Below are 21,252 nucleotides of genomic sequence, written 5' to 3'. Positions count from 1 at the left end.
ATAATACTATTCTTTATTTAGCCTGGAAGCAAACTGAACAAAACTGGAGGTATTGCTTATGAATAGGCTCATTTATCTTGAGAAAAACTGGAAGTAACTATAAAAACCCATTTATTCAATTTGAATAAAGTAAATATTGATAGTAGATCTTATATTTAATGTGAATTGCCTGGCAAGTGAGTTACATTTTAACAATAACCATATTAAAAGGGGAAAAATTAGAGTAGTAAGTTAAATGAAAAGCTAATAAAACTCGGGAGGAAATAGCTCTGCCGTGCTTTAAGTGTTGAAGACCACCCAATATATTATTATGCTGCATCAAGAGTCATTTCAAGAGAAGATTATGAACAACTAAAAAGTAGAGTCCATACTAAGAATTTCAATGATATTCAACTCGAACATGCATAGGGAGAGTAAAGTTATTTTATTAAATCATGCACATCACGTGTGTTAGTGCAAATAGTTTAATCTGTACTCCAGAAATTCTATTGTACTTTATATCTTTACAAAATAGATTTCAAACAATTATTTACTTTAAAAAAGGTAATTTTGAAGTTAAGCATTTCAGAACAATATTTGCAATAACCTATATACAAGAGGTACTGGGTACCACTGCCATATTAGCATTCTGTGGTAGAGTGGCTTCCTGTAACAGAAATGATGAAATCGACTATATGACAGTATTTTCTACAAGTCATTTGTGACTATTTCCTCCATAAACCTATTGATCTTCCCAAAGCAATCCCAAATAGCTTAAAATATAACTTTTAAAGTATAAACAATGACTGCCAAGCATCACAAGGCAAATTATATCCTAAACACCCATTTTAATATCTGGCTAGACCTATGTATTTCCACAGAACATTCAAGCCAATTCATTGACATTCCCTCTCAGTCTTTACTGACTGAAAAATTTAACTATGTGATACTTTAGAATATTCTATGACCTAAATAAACTTTACTGACATAACTATGGTGCTGCACAAAACCATATCTGAACTTTCACTTCTGTGTTTAAATTTATAGCATCAAGCAGTGTTTAGGTGCTTCTCTGTGCATGGAACACAATCTTGGGAATAGTGCTTGTAATGAACAGAAAGTCCCAATTAACAACAATAAAAACAAAATAATGATTTGCATACCCAACTAGGAAATCTGTTGGTAGGTAACAACAGCTCACCTTGAGTGTGAATTAGTTCTGAAACATCATAACCAAATAAGGTCAATAAAAGCTTATCTAAAGAGATATAATTCTTTCTACAATTAAACATGCTTGGAGGAATAGATGATAGAAAAAAAAAATCATGCTTCCTAAAATGTTGTATATAGAAAGCAACTTGGCTTTTAACAAAAATATCTCTTTAAATACACGAGGTTTAATAAATTACATTCCAATTGAATCAACAGTTTGGTTGACTGCACTGAAATTGTGTAATTATTATGTTTTTGCTCCCAGAAATACTTCAGTTTGTTCAAGAAAATACCCACTCTCCTGGATAGTTCTTCAAAGCTGATGTCCTCCACATCTTCAAGTCACATTAAGGCTGAACAAGTATGCACATATTCCCCAAATTATCACTATAACAGAATATTTTCCCAAATGTATTTTTCCTTAAAAAAAAAAAAATCCACACAAATAGCCTTGCTCCCAATAATAGCTCAGTGGTTTTATAACAAGTAAAAATGGCGTAAATATGTAAAAAATATATATGTGTGTATATATTTCAAACTGATAGGCACTGAGCACACAGGGCCTCTCTTCCCATGTATGTATTGGTTGTTTGGTGTGGGTAGTTATCGAATCAGAAAAATGAATTATCTGGCCATCAGAATTCAGAGTAAAATACCCATAAATTTAATGGTATAAATAATTTGGTGTACCAAGAAGCCTACTTTAGGCCACCATAATACTCAGAATCTCAACATACTAATTAAAAAATTACATGAAAAATTGCAAGCAAATTATTGCTTACAGTAGAATAAAGTCACAATTTTATATCCTCTCTATAGACAGATACATTTTATATAATTTAAAGCAATGACCCTACAGCTGTATTCTTGCACTTTGCTGTTAAGAGGTAAAAAGGAAGAAAATGGTTCTGTTTGTCCCCAGCATGAGTGTGATGCCAGCTTCTAGAGGGAGGACGGTGTACAGACTCAAGAAACACTCTCATGGAGAAGCTTTGGCCAGACCTGGCACATACAGCACGATGGCTGTCACCGCAACCAGGGCAGCCAACATGGGCATCCAGGGCCAGGGTTTCTGTGTGGAAAGAAACCAAGAGTCAATATCACATTTTCCCTTCTCCTTTCATACCTATTAACCTCTTGGTTCCAGAGAGTCCTGAATACTTAACAGAGTATTGGAAAAATCTTGTTTTTGCATTGTAACAATAACGTGTAAAAAGAAAAGAAAGATAAGAGTACAAGGAGAGGTAAAAGCAGGACCATTGTTGTGAAGCCTGACACATTCCAGGAAAGTCTTGGGCAGTTTTCAACTTTGTTATAGTTGAAACTAGTAGTGATTTCTAAATACCCTCTGGGCTCTTTCTGCTTTATTTACTCCTGACATCCACAGATTTCAATGTAACTGATGCCTGTAGTATGTTTCTACCTAAAATGCTAATTTCTTTTCTTTTCTTTCTTTCCTTTTTTTTTGCTCTCCCAACCCCTCTCCCCGCCCAGTACTGGGGTTTGAACTCAGAGCATATACCTTGAGACATTCCACCAGCCCTTTTTTTTTTGTGGTTTTTTTTTTTCGAGACAGGGTCTGGCAAACTATTTGCCCAGGCTGGCTTTGAACCATGATCCTCCTGATCGCTGCCTCCTGAGTAGCTAGGATTATAGGCATGAGCCACTGGTGCCCAGCTAAAATGTTTATTCCTAATGAAAATCAGACTCGGTGGGTAAAATGATAGGAAGAAAATGGTCTAGAGGCTTTGATTCTCTAACTTGAAATCAAAGAAGACAAAATTAGATGAAGGTCAAGTTGGAGTAATGTCATTAAATGCCCATCTGTCTAATACTTCTGATAATGACCTGTCAGATGTAATAAAACCATGTGATCATTTCATCTGCTCTACTAAAACACATGCTGGTTAGAGGCAAGCATGGTTGGACTATTCCCTGTTAACTTCCAGAGGGCTTTATAATTAATATCAACTTACTTTAGTTGGTACCTTACTTTTACTATTATTCCTTGAGTTTTATTGAGAAAGTTGGTTTTTAAAAAAAAATATATTCTGATTTGCAGATAAGGCTCAAAAAGATAAAGGATAAGGTTTATACTCTCACAATTCAGTTAGTATTGGGGCTTATGCTAATCTCATTCTCTTTCATCTTCATAGCCACAGTGCAAACAGCAAAGGGTGAAACAAAAAATCTCTGTACTATAGAAGGGAAAGGGGAAGAAAGGGGAGGGAAGAAAGCTGGCTGAAAACTTCAAAGATGCAAACTCTTCATTTCTCATTCAAATCTGATTAAACACATAACTGGGGAGGGGATACTAATATTGCAGAAATTCACTGTTTACTCCAGTTTGCTAGAGGTAAAGACTCAGTTAAAGGAAGCATATTAATAACTGGTTAGGTTGGAATTAATTTATGGTTAGCATTACTACAAAGGAAACAAGACAAAATGTTATGTGATTAGTTGACTGTTCATTCATTGTATGACACAAATACATGGCATACTAAATGAAGGGTTTGCTTCAGGTAACAAAATACCTGTGTGGTTTTGCCATGCACTATGTTACAAATATGGCACAAACAGGTGACGGGGACAAACAGACAAGGACTCAACAGTAGTGCTTGTACCTTTCTCTACCACAATGGACCGAAACACCAAAACAGGAAAGCCAGGAATAGGCCGATGAATACGGCTGGGACGGGTTGTAATATGGAAGGCTAAAGAAGGGAAGGGATATTAAAATCATTTTATGCTATGAAATAAATCAGATAAGATGATTTAGACCCCGGGGGGGGGGTGGGAAGAAGGAAAAGGAAGAGTGAGGTAATAGAAGTATATTGCTCAAACTTCACACTGATTCAAACATTGTAAAGACATCTAACACAATCTAGAATAATGGGATATGGTATATATGTTGGCAAAGTACTAGCTCAAATGTAACAGCTGGTCAATGTGGGTGTGTGTTCCTAAAACCTTAATGAAATTTCAGCACATCAAGACAGAGCAATGACAACACTTAATCAAGTGATGCTCTGCTAAACAGTATTTACTCTTGTTCCACATCCTTAATCCATAATTTGACAATCTTTTCACTTGGTAATGGCTAAGGTTTATTTTATCTCACCATCAAAAATCTTTTTTCCCTTCAACCAAAACTCTCCACTTACAAGATGGTATTTCCTTTCAAGCTTAAAAATAAATGCCCTGTGATAATGTGTACTTCCTAAATCAGGTAAGAGATGTGACACAGTGTATGGTAACACTTGTATGTAAACATAGGCAGTTGAGCCTCAGGATTTTCCATTATGATACCAAAATATAATTGATTTTTTAAATGGGAAGGGAATTAGAACCATAAGTCAAATATCACAAAAAAGGGAAATTCATCCCTAAGGAGAATTTTTTTTCTTTTTTGTTTACAACTATAAATAGTAATAGCAAGGCTAATTTGAAAAGGTCCTAAATGTATAGGTGGGGGTGTATTCTGATTCTGCTAGATGTCTTCATAGGTTAATTTAGCAGGAAGTGGACTGAAATTCCATAATCAGAGAGATATGAATTAATACAAAAGAGAGAAGTAATCCAACTATTATATTATTTTAGAAGAATTCTGGAATTTACATTTTAAAAAATAAATGCAATTCATTTTTGCTTAGTGTAAAGCCTTTACATCCAATTTATCAATCTGTAAAAGGCTTCTACTTAAACAGCAATCCTTTATTGTCTAAAATCTGTGATTTCCTTAAATGAAGGACAGCTGGACACAACTCATGAACATTCTGTATACAACTGCATAACTGGATGGCCATGCAATATCACTCTTTTGCACTTGTGTTGCAAGTTAAGCAGAGTGCTTTCCTTCACAGGAAGCATGTGGCTCACGTCAACTACAGTGTGCAAGCTGTGATAGAGTTTGGAATAAGTCAGAGCACAACCAACCACACTGAACATCCATCAGTTAGGGCCCACGAAAGGCAATGATCATCAAAACGTACAACACAACATTCATTTAGTATAACATCTTTTTTAAAGACCTTCCTAACAAATGAAAAACACGTATTATTGAACTCAACTCATTAAATGTTCCACTTTCCCACTCTTCCATCCCCCCTCTTTGTATCTCTCTGTCTCACTCTGTCTCTCTCTCTCACACACACACACACACACACACACACACACACACACACACACACACAGAGAGAGAGAGAGAGAGAGAGAGAGAGAGAGAGAAAGCCCTACAGAAATCCACTAATTATTTACTAATGCTTACAGGATACCAAATAGATGCTAAGCTTTTTAGGAATGTACTACTGTCCCTAAAACAGGCCCCTAGTGGTACAATGCTTCATCTCCTAGCAAGGAAGAAACAGGAGCCGATGATGGCTCTAGTGATAGAATTTCAGACTCATCTGGGAAAAGCAGATTGTTCCTGGGTAAGTCGTTTTGTTGCAAACAAGATTCTTCCTCCAGGTAGTCCTCAAGCCCTTCTAGGGGTAACAAGTTAAATGGGCAAATTCTTACTAAAAAACCTGATAGAACAATGATTCTCAGACCCTTATAATGAAAAGCATACTTCATTTGTACCCTAGGCCATTAGTTTTCCAAATTAGTAATAATTTCCTCTGGAAATTAGTATCAAGTCTCTCACCTTCCTCTCAATCAGAGCTAAGCCAAGTTGGCAAAGACTTACATTATTTCCTTTCTCTCGGAGCAGCTTCAGGTTGTCTTTACATTGTTTGAGCTCATCTGTGATTGACTGCTTTTCCTGCTCAGTCATTTCAAACTTCAACTTCAGTTCTGAGAGTACAGTCTGTGTCTTTTCATACTAAAGGCAAAGAAAAAAGAGTGTGCAGACTTGACTTAAAATGAGTATGAAGTTATGGTCCTAGTCAGGCATATATACCAGACCCTACATAGTTACCTAAAACACCAAAGTCAAGTCTTTTTCTTTTAAGGAGGATGAGAATCATTTGCACTCACAATAAGAACTCTCTAATGTTGACTTGATTCTATGTAAGGATTTTCTGGCCACAGAGTTAAAAATAATGAACAGAATATACCATTTTGTCATTTGTTTCTATTAGAAACAAAGGGTCACCTTTTCCACCAAGTGAGTTGTGGGAGAAAAGGAAAATTCCAAACTGAGCAAAAGAGAAGCAGGTGAAGAAAAAAAACATAGCCTAAATAAGTGACAATGTTAGGAAGTGTGAGTTTATTCCCTGGTAAGTAAGCAAGGTCAGTCAAGCTATTTTAGTTCTGAAGTAAAAAAGCATTAACTTCGAATAGGTCTCCCTTTACCCAGTGTCACTGGGTATTAAAGTATTCTGGATAAGTGAGTTTTTTAGGCAAATGAAGCAAAGAAATTTCTCTTTCCTCTCTTAAAATCTATCAATATCAACTAAAAGTACTTTAAAAAATGCCTGCTTTTCATAGACATTTTCCTATAGAGAAGCATGCTGACATATCACTTTCTAGTCTAGAAAACAGTTCAGTATTTCATCCATTTTAGTCATTATATTATTCATTATATATCTATATAATCATTCATTATATTAGTGAATAATAATATATAATAATATAACCTGACTTTCAGGAAAACAATTGATTCCTTTTTAACAGAGGTGAGATGAATGTGATACATAGTGTGGTTTGACACTATGTTAGAGAGCCAGTTTTTTTGGCAATACTGAGGTCTGAACGTTTGCTAGGCAGGTGCTCTACCACTTGAGCTATCCTGATAGCCCTGTTTTGTGTTAGGTATTTATGAGATAGGGTCTCACAAACTAATTGCCCTGGGTTGGCTTCTAACCATGATCCTCCTGATCTCTGCCTCCTGAGTAGCTAGGATTACAGGTGTGCGTTACCTGTGTCCAGCTGGACCCTACTTCAAATGTCCCTAGGAAGATGGAATTCTAGACTGGTTCCACTTCTAGATATTGCACCTTACATGCAAACTGGGCTCCCAAAAAGCAGACCCTGTTCTGCTGAGTGTGCCTTTGTCTCTAAGTCCACTTCCCCACTCTGCCATCTCTGAATGTTTCAGAAGGAAGACAGAAAGACAGGACTGAATATAAAATAAATATACCACAGGTATAACATATCAGAACAGTTCCTCCTCTTCCTACAGATGGCTTATGAGACTGGAAGGTTTCTAGTTCCTTTCTATCTATGTCCTAAAGTTACTTAACAATGGACACCTTTATAATGGTGTTCTAAAAAATACAAATACCTTGGGGTGACTAGAAGCTCATCACTATGCTCAATAATGAAAAATTTTAGGAAGGATGAAACTGTATAAAAAACATGGGATAAGAGTCACCACAAAGGGGTAAAGAGAAGAAAGACATTCCCTGTTACCTAACATTGTTCTCAGAAGAGCCTGGGTAGGATGCTAGAGAATGAACTAAGGAGTAAAATTCATGGGCTTTATGATAGGTTTTTTTCATTGATGTGAAGGCCAGTGGATTTCCTACAGAAGGCAAAAGGTTACTGGCAAGCTGCCAAGGCAAAGTCAGTCTACCTAGACAAGTTTCTGCATCTTAGAACATAACCAATTCTCAATGATCCATGAACTGATTCTTAACAGTGATTAATAAATAAGTAAAAAGTGCTTTGTTGACCAAAATGTTCCCTTACTTTTCTTTCCTCCATTTTACTTGCAAAATTCCCTTTACACCAAGGCATTTAATCACTCTTCCATTCCAGGGGCTGAGAAGTAGAACCACAGGAAAGCAGCTCGGTCAGGAAGGTTCCACTGCTTACGTCCAACATGGTAGATGAGGAAGACAGTGGAGTCAGTCTTTGCAGAGTAGGCTTATATGCTCAGTGTTTATGAACTCATTTCTTGTTTGTATGCTCAGGTTTTTTTGTTTGTTTGGCAGTACTAGGGTCTGAATTCCTGCTTGCTAGGCAGGTGCTCTGGTCTTAAATTTTTTGCCAGGACCAGGCTAGATTGTGACCTTCCTATCTGCAGGCTCCCATGTACTTGGTATTATCGGCGTGAGTCAGCACACCCGGATTGGTGGAGACTGGGGGGAGGGAGGGACGGCTCCCACTAGCTTTTTGCCCAGGTTGGCCTTGAACCACAATCCTCCTGATTTCTGCCTAAGTAGCTAGGATTATAGGTATGAGACACCATGCCTGGACCATTTTTTGTTTTGTATTTTTTTTTTTTTGAAACAAGTTCTTACTACATAGTCCAGGCTCACCTTAAACTCAAGATCCCCGAGTGCTAGAATTTCAGGCATGTGCCACAGGTGGCTGAATTCTTAAATTATAGATATTCACACTAAATTAAAATATATACTTTGTAAAATCAAATATAAACATGATATACCATCTTTTAATACTGAGCATTAAATATTTTTCTTATATTTTTTCTTTGTTAAATATTCATATAAAACCTGCCACAGACATAAAATTTAATTAGCAGAATAAAAGTCACCTTCTGCAGCCTTAGTTTCACACCTTACTTGCGTATCATTTTTGTTCCATTTCGCTTTCTAACTCTGAGATGAGAAATGAGTTCAGTCCTGATTAAGAAGGAAATATATTACCAACACCTTTGGTTCTTCTTCATAAAAATAATCACATCTTGGCTTGCTTGTTACATTTAGCTTGTAAAAGGTTAGTCTGTTACAGTGTGGAAGATACATAATCATGATACTGTGTGTATTAAGCATGATTCTATGAAAAAAGGAGAACAAAGAAGAACTATTGAAAGTGAGTAGATGTGCATTACTAAAAGGTAATAAATAACACATTTGCAGTAGATTACACAGAGTTAAGAACCTCATTAAAGAACATTTTAGTTACAGACTGCTATCCAATATGTTGCCATGAGGACAAACAGAAAGAGCAGTTTGACATTACAGAGGAATACGATGACTATATACCATTTCACAATGGAAAACAGTGAACAAGAAAAGAGGAAAGAAACATACTGACAAGCTCAGACATATTTTTAAATGTGCTGCATTTAATGCAATCCAAAGTCTATCAACAACTTAGATGCTGTGACAACATGCCACTGCCATTTGTGGAAACAGTTGAAGCATAGTGCACTGAAAACAGGCAAACAAATAATGCAATAAAATGGCTAACGCATCCATAGTAACATACAACAGAATCATCTTCCAACCACAGTATTCTTCCCCAATTTTGAAAGAATTATGGGATATGGACTGGAAGGATACAAAGTGCTTATAGTATTAAAAACTAGGATATTTACTTTGGCACAAAATTTGTGTTCCAATAAAATAAAATGAGATTTCTCCTAAAGCACACATATATCCTTAACAAAGTAAAGACAAACATATTACAAAATCAACATGTCTACATGAAAATTAAAATGTTACAGTTTTTTTCTTTAGGAACAAACATGAAGACAGAAGAACAACAATCATTTCCAAATTCAGAACACTATAAGGAAGGGAAAGTGCAAAGAAAAACTGCATTGATTAAACAGATCTCCTAAAAACAATTTTGGGAAAATTCACTATTAAAGACAAAGAGTTGTCGTCAACTTCCCTTTAAGTGAGTCTACAGCTGGGGTGGTCCCTGATGAGTAGACAAGCTTTATTAGTCTTCTGCATCCCCCAGCTGGCCAGGAGACAGTACAGAAGACAGTATGAGGCCAACAGAACTGAGCACAGCTTTTACTGCTCTGTTGTCGAGTTCAAGGAAAGGTACCTGTCTTGCTTAGGTAAGGCCTCCATTCCAAAGTCAACCTTCACCATCCTTAACATGATTTTTTAAAAAAGCTACCCAAGAAGTTGAGGTTTAAGCAAATGACATGAGAACAGACGGTGCATATTTGTGAAGAAGGGAAAAGAGGACAAAGTAAAAAGTCATAGAACATGTGTTTGGCTGCCTGGCTATTAAGAGAATTTAAGTAAGTTTTTTGGTGGTACTGGGGTTTAAACTCAGAGCCTCATGCTTGCTAGGCAGTCACTCTACCACTTAAGCCACTCCACCAGCCCTTAAGTAACTTTTTTGGTTAATTTCACTAAAGGATATGTATGGTTCTTATATTATAGTATGCCTCCAGAAATATTTTAAGTTAAATATGATATTCTCTTTGAAAGCTAAACAATGGATCAAGTGTTCAGGTTCAAAGGGCTTCTCATACAGGTCAACTAACTGGTAGAAAAAATTAAAATGTAATTTCATATATTTATATTTTTGAAACCAAACCCTCTTGATGAATTCTCTATATATGGACCATGATACACAGCTAGAATTCACCAAGCAGGGATGCTCCAAGTGTCAACTTTGTGACAAGTAATGTGACCTCTGCTTCCTTTTATTTCTAACTAGCATGGATATCTGATTTGCTTTTGGTTTTAAGTCCAACCATAACTGGCCTCATAATGTCTTTTCGCTTTACCTCTTTCTGTACGTCCTTTGCTTGGTTTTCGGCCTTACTGAGAAGAATTTTTAAATCAGCTGAATCCCGAAGATGTTGTTCTTTTAAAGATCCCACTTGGTTCTCCAGCTCTTTCCTAGTCATCTGAAGGATGCTGAGATCACTCGTAAGCTCTAAACTCTGCTTCTGAGAACTGCAATGCAAATATTGACAGATGGTTATTCACAGGCAGGAAGTAGATTTTTTAAGCTTTTCATTAAGCAAAATGGAGTGGATTTCAGGAAGAAAAAGTAAAAAAAGGAACAAGACATTTTCAATATGTACAATGTGTTAAAATACTATTTAAAAAGCCTCTTCAAGTTTATAGCTATCTATCAAATACAAAGAATGAAAGTTTTAAAAAAGAAGGAAATGATAAGTTGTATATTTTGACATACCAAATTATATTAATTGTACCACAAATACACAAAACACACATATTTCAACTATTTTCTTAAGAGTCAGTGCCAACTCAAGCAAAGTCAAACCTCTTCAAATGAGAAGCAACATCAAATTGGGAGAAAAGCACAGGACAAGGAGCTAGAAGGCTAAGGTCTAGACCCTGGTCCTGCATCTGTGGGACCATGAGCAAGTTACTTATTTGGAACATTTTATTCTTTGAATAATCATTTCCTAAGCTTTAAAAAAAAAAAATTGGCAGTACTGAGGTTTGAACTCAGGCCTTCACACGTGCTAGGCAGGCACTCTACCATTTTAGCCACATCTCCATTCCTCCTGAGCTCTTGTACCTGTACCAGGCACCATGTTATATACACACAAATAACACAAGGTAATTCTCAGAACTCTGTGCTTTCAAACAAGAGGGTTGAAATCAATAACTTCTGAAGCTATTCATCAGCTTAAATTGTGTGATTTTTTTTTTTTTTTTTTTTTTTTGCTGTTCTGGGGTTTGAACTCAGGGCCTACATCTTGAGCCATTCCACCAGTCCTTTTTAGTGAAGGTTTTTTTTTTTTTTTCCGAGATAGGGTCTCATGAACTATTTGCCCAGGTTGGCTTCAAACCACGATCCTCCTAATCTCTGCCTCCTGAGTAGTTAGGATTATAGGCATGAGCCATTGGTGCCCAGCTTGGAGTCTAGTTTTTTGTTGTGGTTGTTTTTTTTGGAATGCGGTCATGCTATGTTGCTCAGGCTGTTCTTGAACATCTGGGCTTGAGCAATCCTCTTGACTCATTTGCCTAAGTCCCTAGGACTACATGGAGCATATTGCCATGTCCAACTGGAGCCTAATATTTTAAACCATTTACTTCTACTCACAAGGAGCCTGTAGACTTGATTCAACACCTAAGCAAATTGAAATACTTAAAAAAAAGTATTTAACAATCTGCCCGAATTCAATTAATCACCTCTCAAAAAAAGAGATCAGGGAGCTTTGTATCTTTAAAATATCAATACTTCCAAAACAAGAAAAGACAATCCACAATGGTAATCAAACATTGGCATTTCTTGCTTGACAGAATATGAAACCATGTCAGGTGCAGTGGTGCACACCTATAATCCCCAGCACTTGGGAGACAGAGGAAGACTTTGAGTTTGAGGACACTTGGGTTACATAGTGAGACTCTGTCTCCAAGGGAAAAACCAAAAGTATCAAACTAAACGGACTCACTGAGAACCTGGACATCTATTTTATTCGTTTTTTTTTTTTTTTTCAGTACTGGGAATCGAACCCAGGGCCTCATGCATGCCAGGTAAACACTTAACCACTGAGCCATATCCCCAGCCCCGAACCTGGACATCTATATTATCATTTTACACACTTCATAGACAATTTGTCCTAATTTGCTGCTCCACAGATGACCACTCTTCACAGATGCATATTTGTGGCTTTGCCCTTCATTTTGTTCTGTTCATATTCTGGAATTGCTTTTACAAACTTTTGCAAGTTACAAACATTTGTTTTATTCTTTATTATCTCCCCACATTTAAAAAGTAATATACATACAATATATAAAAAAACTTAAGAAAGCTATGACACAGGAAATAAAAATAAAAGTACTTAATAGATACTTATATTGGAAGCACAAAGTTATAAGGAGGAGCATCAGAGAATAAATCAGTGCATCTTATTTCTTCAGTCAGTTCTTACTTTTGTATAAATGACATTGCAATTTTTCTATAAACAGATAATGAAGCTTATTATTTTCTGATATATCTATCCATGTCTTTACTTTTCCCTAAAGCTTGTTTTCTATGTTTGATAACTTTAATAATTTCCAGAAGCGTAAACACACAACAAGAGAGTGATGACCTCTGTTTTTCTGGTGTGGTGCAGGAGGGAGCTGAGATAAAGAGTGCTTTCAATAAGAAACATTATTGCATTTACAACTCTGAATTAGAACACACACATTGTTTTTTAAACAATGGAATGGACCAAATTTTAAAGAAACCAATTTTGATCTTAAATTTAAATATGACAAATATTGGTGGGAAAACAGGACTTCACTAAATTTGCTGGAACAAATCTGCTACATTCATCAGTTTCTTTATAGGTTCAGATACCAGAAGAATTTAACCAGTTTTAAAGAATTTTTTATCTTATAAATTACTATTCCTCATATAGCCCTATTTGAATTTTTTTAGGGGTGCTGTGGTTTAAACCCAGAGCCTTGTACATGCTCTTGTACATGCTAGGCAAGCACTTTACCACTAAGCTACATTCCCCAGCCACACCCTACTTGAAATTCAGAAGCTGAATTTGTACCTTTTATTTTACAAATTCTTGATTATAGTTTCCTGGTCACCCTTACTAACATAAGGGATCACTGGTGTGAAAGAAAACAATTTGTCATTAGTTTATGGAGTAAACTCAACTACAATTATAAACATCCACCATTTGCTAAAGGCTTTTGTAGGACAGGGAGCATTAGTGAATCTGTGTTCCACAAGCAGACCAAAAGGAAGGGTAATATAGGATGATGTTGGTAGCATGATTAAGTATTTATTTAGCATGGTTAATATGCCAAATAACCAGAGTCTGGCTGAACATTTTCCTCCTAAAAAGTACTTAAGTATCAAAATTAAATTTAATTGATAAAAATTTAAGGTAAATATTTTGAAGCTAAAAAAGAAAACTCTTACGTACTTGTGCAATTCTTTTTCTTGTCGCTGCAGTTCTGATGAAAGCAAAACATTTTCCTTTTTTAGAGAATGGCATTCGGTTTCCAATACATTCCATTCCTTTTTCAACTTCTCTAGTTCACCTAAAACAGTCCCAAAACATATTTGTTAATATAGAAACATAAATTCTATCATAATTGAAAGATAAAGGGAAATATGTCCAAGAACATACTTTTTCTCCCTTAAAAGCATATAGATGTTTTACACTGCTATTCTTTGACTCCTGTTATCTTTGCATCTACACCTCTAAGTTCTAGCCCTTGAACTTGAGGATTATTTTTCCACTTAATAGTTTTATGACAAATAATTTTAATAGCATTAAATAGTATAAGATTATAAAAATTATAATTTATTATAGAACTTGTAGACCTGAAGAATATATTTATAGATCTAGTAGTAAAGCTCTGCTTTATATAACTGATTGCTATCAAGGGAGAAAAAACATGTGTGGTTATTCTATACAAATTAAAAAGTTACTGCTGTCAATAATTAAGAGGAAAAAAAAAAGAAAAATTACGATTTGATAGCTATCACATCAAATATTATTTCATAATAAAAATTTATTTGCCTGTTAAAAAAAAAAAAAGAATTAAGAGGTAGTCAGATGTGGTGATGCACACCTACAGGTTCAGCATTCAGGAGGTTGAGTTGGGAGGATCACTTGAGCTAGGAGTTCAAGACCAGTCTGGGTAATATAGTATGACTTTATATTAAAAAAAAAAGTTAAAAATTTTCTGTGAAATATATTTACTTACCTTGTAACCTTGTTGCTTCCTCTCTCTGCTGGTCCTCACACTGTTGACATCGGAGTTGAAAACTGTTTTGCAGACTTGTGATTTCTTTCTCATATTCAGATGCTGCCTTTCGCCACCGCTCAAGCTCAGCTCGCACTTTCTTTAGCTCTTCTTGTAAAGAAGCAATGTCAGTGTCCCGTTCAGAGGCAGCCTTTGCTGCTGCTTGGTGAAGCAGCAAAATTTCATCTCGGGCACTAAGCAATTCATCTCTTGTGCTTGTGATTTCACTGTCCTTCTCCTCTCGCAGATTCTCAATATCGATGTGCAACCTCTGCAGTTGGGCTACAAAAGTATGTTTATCCATCATTTTTTTAGTCCACAGGAATTAAGACTAAAACAGCCCAATTACAGGATTGTAGCTTCTGCACAGCCTACCCAGCAGAGTTGTTGTTTTTGACTAAGCTGTACAAGCAATCCATGCTTGATACAGAAATGCCAAAACACATATGTGAAAGGAAAACAAATTGATTTTTATTCCTCCCAGAGAGGAAAATCAGTATTTTTGGTCTGTATTCTTCTAGTTTTTTCCTATGCTTTTACAGACATATAAAAATAAACATTAAGTTGGAATATACCTTATAGAATGTTCTCTATCCTCTTGCTGATGAAAATCTTTCAATGAAAAAATACTTACACTGTAACTTATTTGACTGAGCCTTAAGATTTTATTGGACATTTTAGACTTTTAATTACTATATACATTGCAGCTCCACAATGAAATTCTGATTATTTTCTTAGGCCGAATTCTAGATGTAGAACTGCTTGGTTATAAATGGTAAACATTAAAAATTGATGTTCCTGATTTACTTTTCTGTTCAAATGTCAATTTTTTAAAACAGGCTTCTGTGATGACTTAGTTTTAAAAAAGCACTGTTATTCTCTGGCCCCTTACTTTATTTTCCTTCAAAGCCTTTATTAGGCATTATACTATACATATATATATATATATATTTATTTATTTATTATTATTATTTTTTGGTTTGACTGAGGTTTGAACTCAGGGCTTCATGCATGCAAAGCAGGCGCTCTACTGCTTGAGCCACACCTTCAGTCCACTTTGCTCTGGTTATTTTGAAGATGGAATCTCGCAAACTATTTGCCCAGACTGGACTTGAACCATAATCCTTCTGATCTCAGCCTCCTAAGTAGCTAGGATTACAAGTGTGAGCCACAAGTTCCTGGGACACTACATATTTTTCTACTGTTCATCTTTTTTTTTTTTTTTTTTTGGCGGAACTGGAGTTTGAACTTGGCCTTGTACTTGCTAGGTAGGCACTCTACCACTTGAGCCACATCTCCAGCTTACATTCATCTTTTCTTCTAGATAATACATTGTATATTGTAGGGCCTTTGTTTTGCTCACTATTCTACCTCAATATCCAATAGTGTAAACAGTGAAGAATTATTGGTTGAATTAATGAGCCAATAAAATAATAAAAGTCATCTCTAATTGAAGAGGCATATCTTCAAAGACCTGTTCTTATACTCCCATAATTCAAACTGGAAACAATCTGTACAAAATCATATTTGGTTCAAAACTAGTATACCAGTCTTGGTTACCATAACACAAGGAAATGGGTAGAAAAACTTCTGAAGGAGAATAAAATCATTAAGACAATTTAGGAATGAAAGAGGGGGAGGATTCTACATAAATAAGCATTAAAGAAAATATTAGGGACTGAGGGCATGGCTCAAGTGGTAGAGTGTTTACCCTCAGTTCAATCCCTGGTACCAGGGAAAGAAAAAAGGAAAAGGGGAGAAAAGGGTAGACGGGACAAAGGAGGAGGAGGGGGAAAGGAAGAAGAAATTAGACCTTTTGTAGGAAGGACTAAGATGTTAACAGGTTCGAAATCTGAAAAAGCACAATGGCCAGATAAGATGACCAGAAACTTGTTGATAAAGTCTTGAAATACACATGCTGGCACTAGAGGGCACTCAATGATGCATGAATACATCAGCTTAAAGACAAAAGAAGCACTGTGTCACAGAGTCTTTAGGGTAAATTCCCCATATCCAGTATACATGGAAATATAGGTGCAAATCATATGTATATAATCTAATGGATAATGGCATTAAACTGTAGTAAAAGTTTAAAGAGTTTGCAATTTAAAAACACAACCTACTCCAGAAATTCTAATTTGATCATAATTAAATTCAAAATTTTAAATCACTCAAATGTCCCACTCCAAAAATAAATACAGAAGACTAAAAAGACTAGCATTTCTCTGAGGTATTTTTGGGTAAATATAATCACACAATGACCCGCCATCGCCTCTGAACTATGATTACTTGTCTACTTAATTTCTTCCCGTCTGACCTTGCAAATTAAAATTTTAAAATAACACTGGCTTCTTTTTTGGCCATGAATGCAAATTAATTTGTTTTAGGAATTTTATAATGGCATGGGAAACAGAGTCCTCTCCTGGTGTCTCTCACAATTACAACTTCAGGAGTTTAAGCTTGAAGTAAACTTCTTCACAGGCAGGCAGGGGTGATAATCTGTAATGACCTTGTGATAACCCAGACAGAGACCTGGCAAAATGGTGGTATGGAAAGCAGCCATTATCTATGATGGCAGTGAAGAGATCATTATTCTATTCCATGTGGTATATAATTTCTGTTGCAATGCAAATGTGCTTTGAGCATTAGGCGTAACACTACCAGCAAACTAAAAGTATGGAGGCAAAAGAGTAGCTCGGTTTTCTTGTCCAAAAGTTTTCTCTGTAGGGACTTAATACATAACCAGGAAAGTGTTACCAAATCCAAATTTTCACCCCTGCTCTTTCCATTTCAGGGTCTAAGAATAGATTACTAAGGAATCTTCCTTTCTATCTTTTCAAAAAGAAAAAAGCTCCAATATCCTAGTTTTTTATGAGGTTTTAGAGAAGAACCAAAGCATGGGGACCCTCTACATTCTTAGTTCCCATTGTTTTTGGATCACTGAAAACAAACAGTAACAATCTCAAGCAGCCCTGCGGTGCCCCTACCTTGCAGAACCTGTATTTGTTTAGCAGACTCCTCAACTTGATTTCTATAGGCTTTTCTTTCTTCTTCCAAAAGAGCTGAAAGCAAAAACAGTATATCTAATATTATGAGTTAATGAAACCATACACAATCAAGTGGCAGAAATTTCTAAGAAACTTTCTCCTAAAGTTTAATGAAAGACACAAAAGTTAGGCAAAAAGTATTATCAGTATTAGTTGTTAAGATTTTAGGAGCATAAAAAAGTAGTAAGCAATAAAGCTATGTACGTGAGACACGGCACCAGTAAGCTGATATGTGCTGTCTTCACATGAGGTAACTGGGAATCATCATTTGCTTGAGGATTTTTTTTGGTGTGACTGGGGCTTGAACTCAGGGCCTCGTGCTTGCTACACCTTCAGCTCTTGAGCTTAAAAATTTTAGTTTTAGAAATCCTCATATTTATTGCCAAGCACACAGTAAACATTAAGCTAAGTCACTGGATGACGGATAAATATTTTTTATTGTGATTAAATACATTAGCCTGGACCCTTCAAAAGGTTCAAGTTAAAGAAATTCCAACTTTTTTTTTTGCAGTTCTGTGGATGTGTATCACATGCTAGGTGAGTGCTCTATACTGAGCTATAACACCAGCCTTCAATTCTTCATGACACCAATTTCTTCAAAAACTAGGAAAGGAAGAAAGTAGTAACAAAAGTTTCAGTTTCTTCCAGGTCAGGAAGGCCATCTTGGAAACTTGATGATTCCACAGAACATTCACTTTTCACTTTAAGACTCCAAGATACTAACTTTAAGAAGGTAATTATTGAATGATATTGAATTGAGTCTATGTTAGACTCCTTTTTTTTTTTTTTGTAGGAGCCTCACTATGCTGCTCAGGCTGGCCTCAAATTCATGATCATCCAGCCTCAGCCTACTGAGTAGCTGGGATTACAGTCATGTACTATTGTACCTGGCTCAGAAGATTCTACAACTTAACCTTGCCCAGTTTCTCTCAACATACCAAAGGGGCGGGGGAGGGAAATCACAAGGAACACAAATTTCCCTTATTTTGTACTAAATAGCTAACATTAGGTATAACTAAAACTTAAAAATTTTTATTTTTTCTCTTTTGTTGTATAGGTTGAGCATCCCTAATCCAAAAGCCTGAAATCTGAAATGCTCCAAAATCTTTTTGAGCATCTGTGCTCAAAGTCTCAGATTTTGGAGCATTTTGTTAATGTTCAAGTTTTGGGTTGGGGATGCTCAACTGTAAAGTCTATGCAAATATTTCAAAATCTGAAAACTCCAAAACCTGAAACACTTCCGGTCTCAAGCATTTCAGGTAAGCAATACTCAACTAACACTCAACGTGTAATTAACTATTAAGATCTTTCACTGGTAGAGATTTTACTGATCTTCACATCAACAATGTAAAGGAGGTAGAGCAAATGTAGCTCTTCATTGTACTGATCCCATGATCACAAATGTAATAATATTGTGGATCTGGAACAATACACCATGCTTTTGGACTCTTCAGTTTGGGCCATCCAACTACATCCTACTGTCTCCATACATCCTCTAATGAACCACAGTAATCTTGATCTCACCTTGAAGTTCAAAGCATTTTTGTTTACTTGTTCTAGCTAGCTCCTGGGCTTCGATCAACTCCTTGCGAAGATGTTGAATTTCTTGTTTTGCCTCAATTTCTGACTGTGCCCCCTGTAAGTCATCTGACAAAAACATGTTTATTTTTAAAAGCAAGTGTTAGTATCACACGATTATCTGTATGTCAAAGACTGGCAATGTTTGTCATGTTTAGACATGCATAGTTAAATAATAGCACCACTGAGTTAAATAAAATGTAGAAGCAAATTATAGTAAGCATTTTAGTCATTTTACCCTGGAGAAAGAACAAAAATACAATTAAATACATATATACATGTGCATATATATATATATATGCATATATATGTGCATATATATATATATATGCATATATATGTGCATATATAATTTATCATAATGGTACTATAATATATAAACATAAAATTATATGTTTCACTCATGTGGAATTTAAGACTTGAAATTCAGTGAGACAGGCATATTTTTATTCTTCATCAGTCTTGAAAATTTTGGTTTCAGAAAAATTTACGCTTGACTGGGAATAGAGAAACAAAAAAACCTCTTAAGAAGAAAAGTATTTTAGCAGAATTATGACAGTTGTGGAATACAAAATAAAAACTAGGTTGAAATCTCTACTGTGACTACTTTTCATCACCATTTCCCCACATACATAACAGATAAACATGTGCTGAATTATTAAATATTTAACTTAAGTGGTTGAAATGAAATAAATTAAACCCTGCATTACATCTTAAATTTGTCACTTCCCTAACTTCTTTCCTCTCTAGTCACTCTGCTCATCCTTCACTGTATTAAAACTTTCTGCTATTAAAGACTGACAAATATCACCAGGTAAGTCATATTCTTCTACTGCATTCTATTTGTGTATTACTTTGTTTGCAAGTACTTCAGCTATAACAACTTCAACTTATCAAAATAGAGCTAAGAATAATTTTGCACAATACATTTACATATGTCTCAGATGTTATATACATATATATTTATAGATTTGATTCTATTTTCCTCTGTCAAAACTTGATTCTAGGGGAAGGATGGGGGTGAGGGTTTTTTATTTTTATTTATTTTTTTCATTACTGGGGTTTGAACTTAGGGCTTCACATTTGCTAGGCAAGCACTAGCTTGAGATAACACCTTTAGCCTGGAAAAAAAATTTGTTTTTGACTCTAGGTTCATTTACTCTACATCAATTTGTCCTTCAAAAGCTCTTTTGGTTAGGGTAAGGCATGTAGGCAGAGACACTCTTACATCAGCTATAATTTTTCTGACTGATCTTTGTTATCCCCCTTCCTCTGTTTCCTCCCTCCCTCTCTCCTTTACCTTTTTTTCTCTCCCCCTTTCTCTTTCTTTCAGATAGTGTCTCACTAAAATGCCTAAGCTGGTTTGAACTCACAACTCTATTGCCTTAGCCCCTGGAGTTGCTGAGATTACAAGTGTGTACCACCATATCCAGCTTTCTAACAGTACGCAAAGGTCCTAGTCTCCATCTTTAGATTTGTCATCAAGTAGGGCAAAGTCCTTATTTTTAGGAGTAACTAGAAGAGAAGTATTATGAGGACTACATCTTACTTTAAACTGATTTGACCAAAAAAACCTACATAAAAGTCCTTGAGTAGATATTTTCCTAGCTCTATGTTTAGAGGTGTTCCACCTTAGCACTATTGATATTTTAGCTTTGCTATGTGTGATTCCTTGTGTATCGCAGGATGTTTGATAGTTTTCCTAGTCTCTGTGGGCTCGATGCAGTAGACCTCCCCCTGTGTCATGACAAAATGTAACCAGATATTGTCAGATGTCCCCCGGAGAGTAAAAGCTTCTATGTTGAGGACTATTGTTCTATGTGAATAATCTGACAACCAAAGAGAAAAAAAAAAAAAAAAAACCTTCACACAGACTCCTTTTCTACAGACACAATGGCTAGTAATTATGTGTATTCTAAAAATGATCAAATAAATATATTGTAGACAAGGGGATTCAGTTTTCTCATTGTTGGAGAAGAGTGCTACAGATATAGAAGGGAGAGAGAATTACAAGATTATAAACTCTAATAGATTCAAATATATAAAAAACATAGATGTATATACATACATCCATTTCTTAAATCTGTTGAGTGTGTTTG

The 21,252-nt window shown here is 35.6% G+C and overlaps 1 protein-coding gene across 23 annotated transcripts in view; it reads right to left on the bottom strand.

Moving 5' to 3' along the window:
* Window positions 1-405: 405 nt before the first annotated feature.
* The window catches only part of Slmap (sarcolemma associated protein), a 149,738-nt gene continuing 128,891 nt past the window's right edge, over window positions 406-21,252 (bottom strand). For 8 of the 23 annotated variants that reach the window (XM_020161563.2, XM_020161787.2, XM_020161938.2 and 5 more), the window contains 7 exons: window positions 19,100-19,222; window positions 17,516-17,590; window positions 14,490-14,810; window positions 13,700-13,817; window positions 10,577-10,748; window positions 5,879-6,013; window positions 406-2,263 (listed from right to left, as the gene is read on the bottom strand). In XM_020161563.2, coding sequence (XP_020017152.1) covers window positions 2,171-2,263; window positions 5,879-6,013; window positions 10,577-10,748; window positions 13,700-13,817; window positions 14,490-14,810; window positions 17,516-17,590; window positions 19,100-19,222 — 1,037 coding nt within the window. In that variant the 3' untranslated portion in view covers window positions 406-2,170. Of the gene's footprint in view, window positions 2,264-3,815; window positions 3,906-5,878; window positions 6,014-10,576; window positions 10,749-13,699; window positions 13,818-14,489; window positions 14,811-17,515; window positions 17,591-19,099; window positions 19,223-21,252 lie in introns of all 23 variants that reach the window. The other 15 variants (XM_020161643.2, XM_020161865.2, XM_074044027.1 and 12 more) reach the window with 3 other exon arrangements.

Source organism: Castor canadensis, chromosome 10, assembly GCF_047511655.1.
Source record: "Castor canadensis chromosome 10, mCasCan1.hap1v2, whole genome shotgun sequence".
NCBI classification, from domain to species: Eukaryota; Metazoa; Chordata; class Mammalia; order Rodentia; family Castoridae; genus Castor; species Castor canadensis.
Note: the sequence above shows the minus strand (reverse complement) of the source record. Positions and strands in the feature narration are given on the sequence as shown.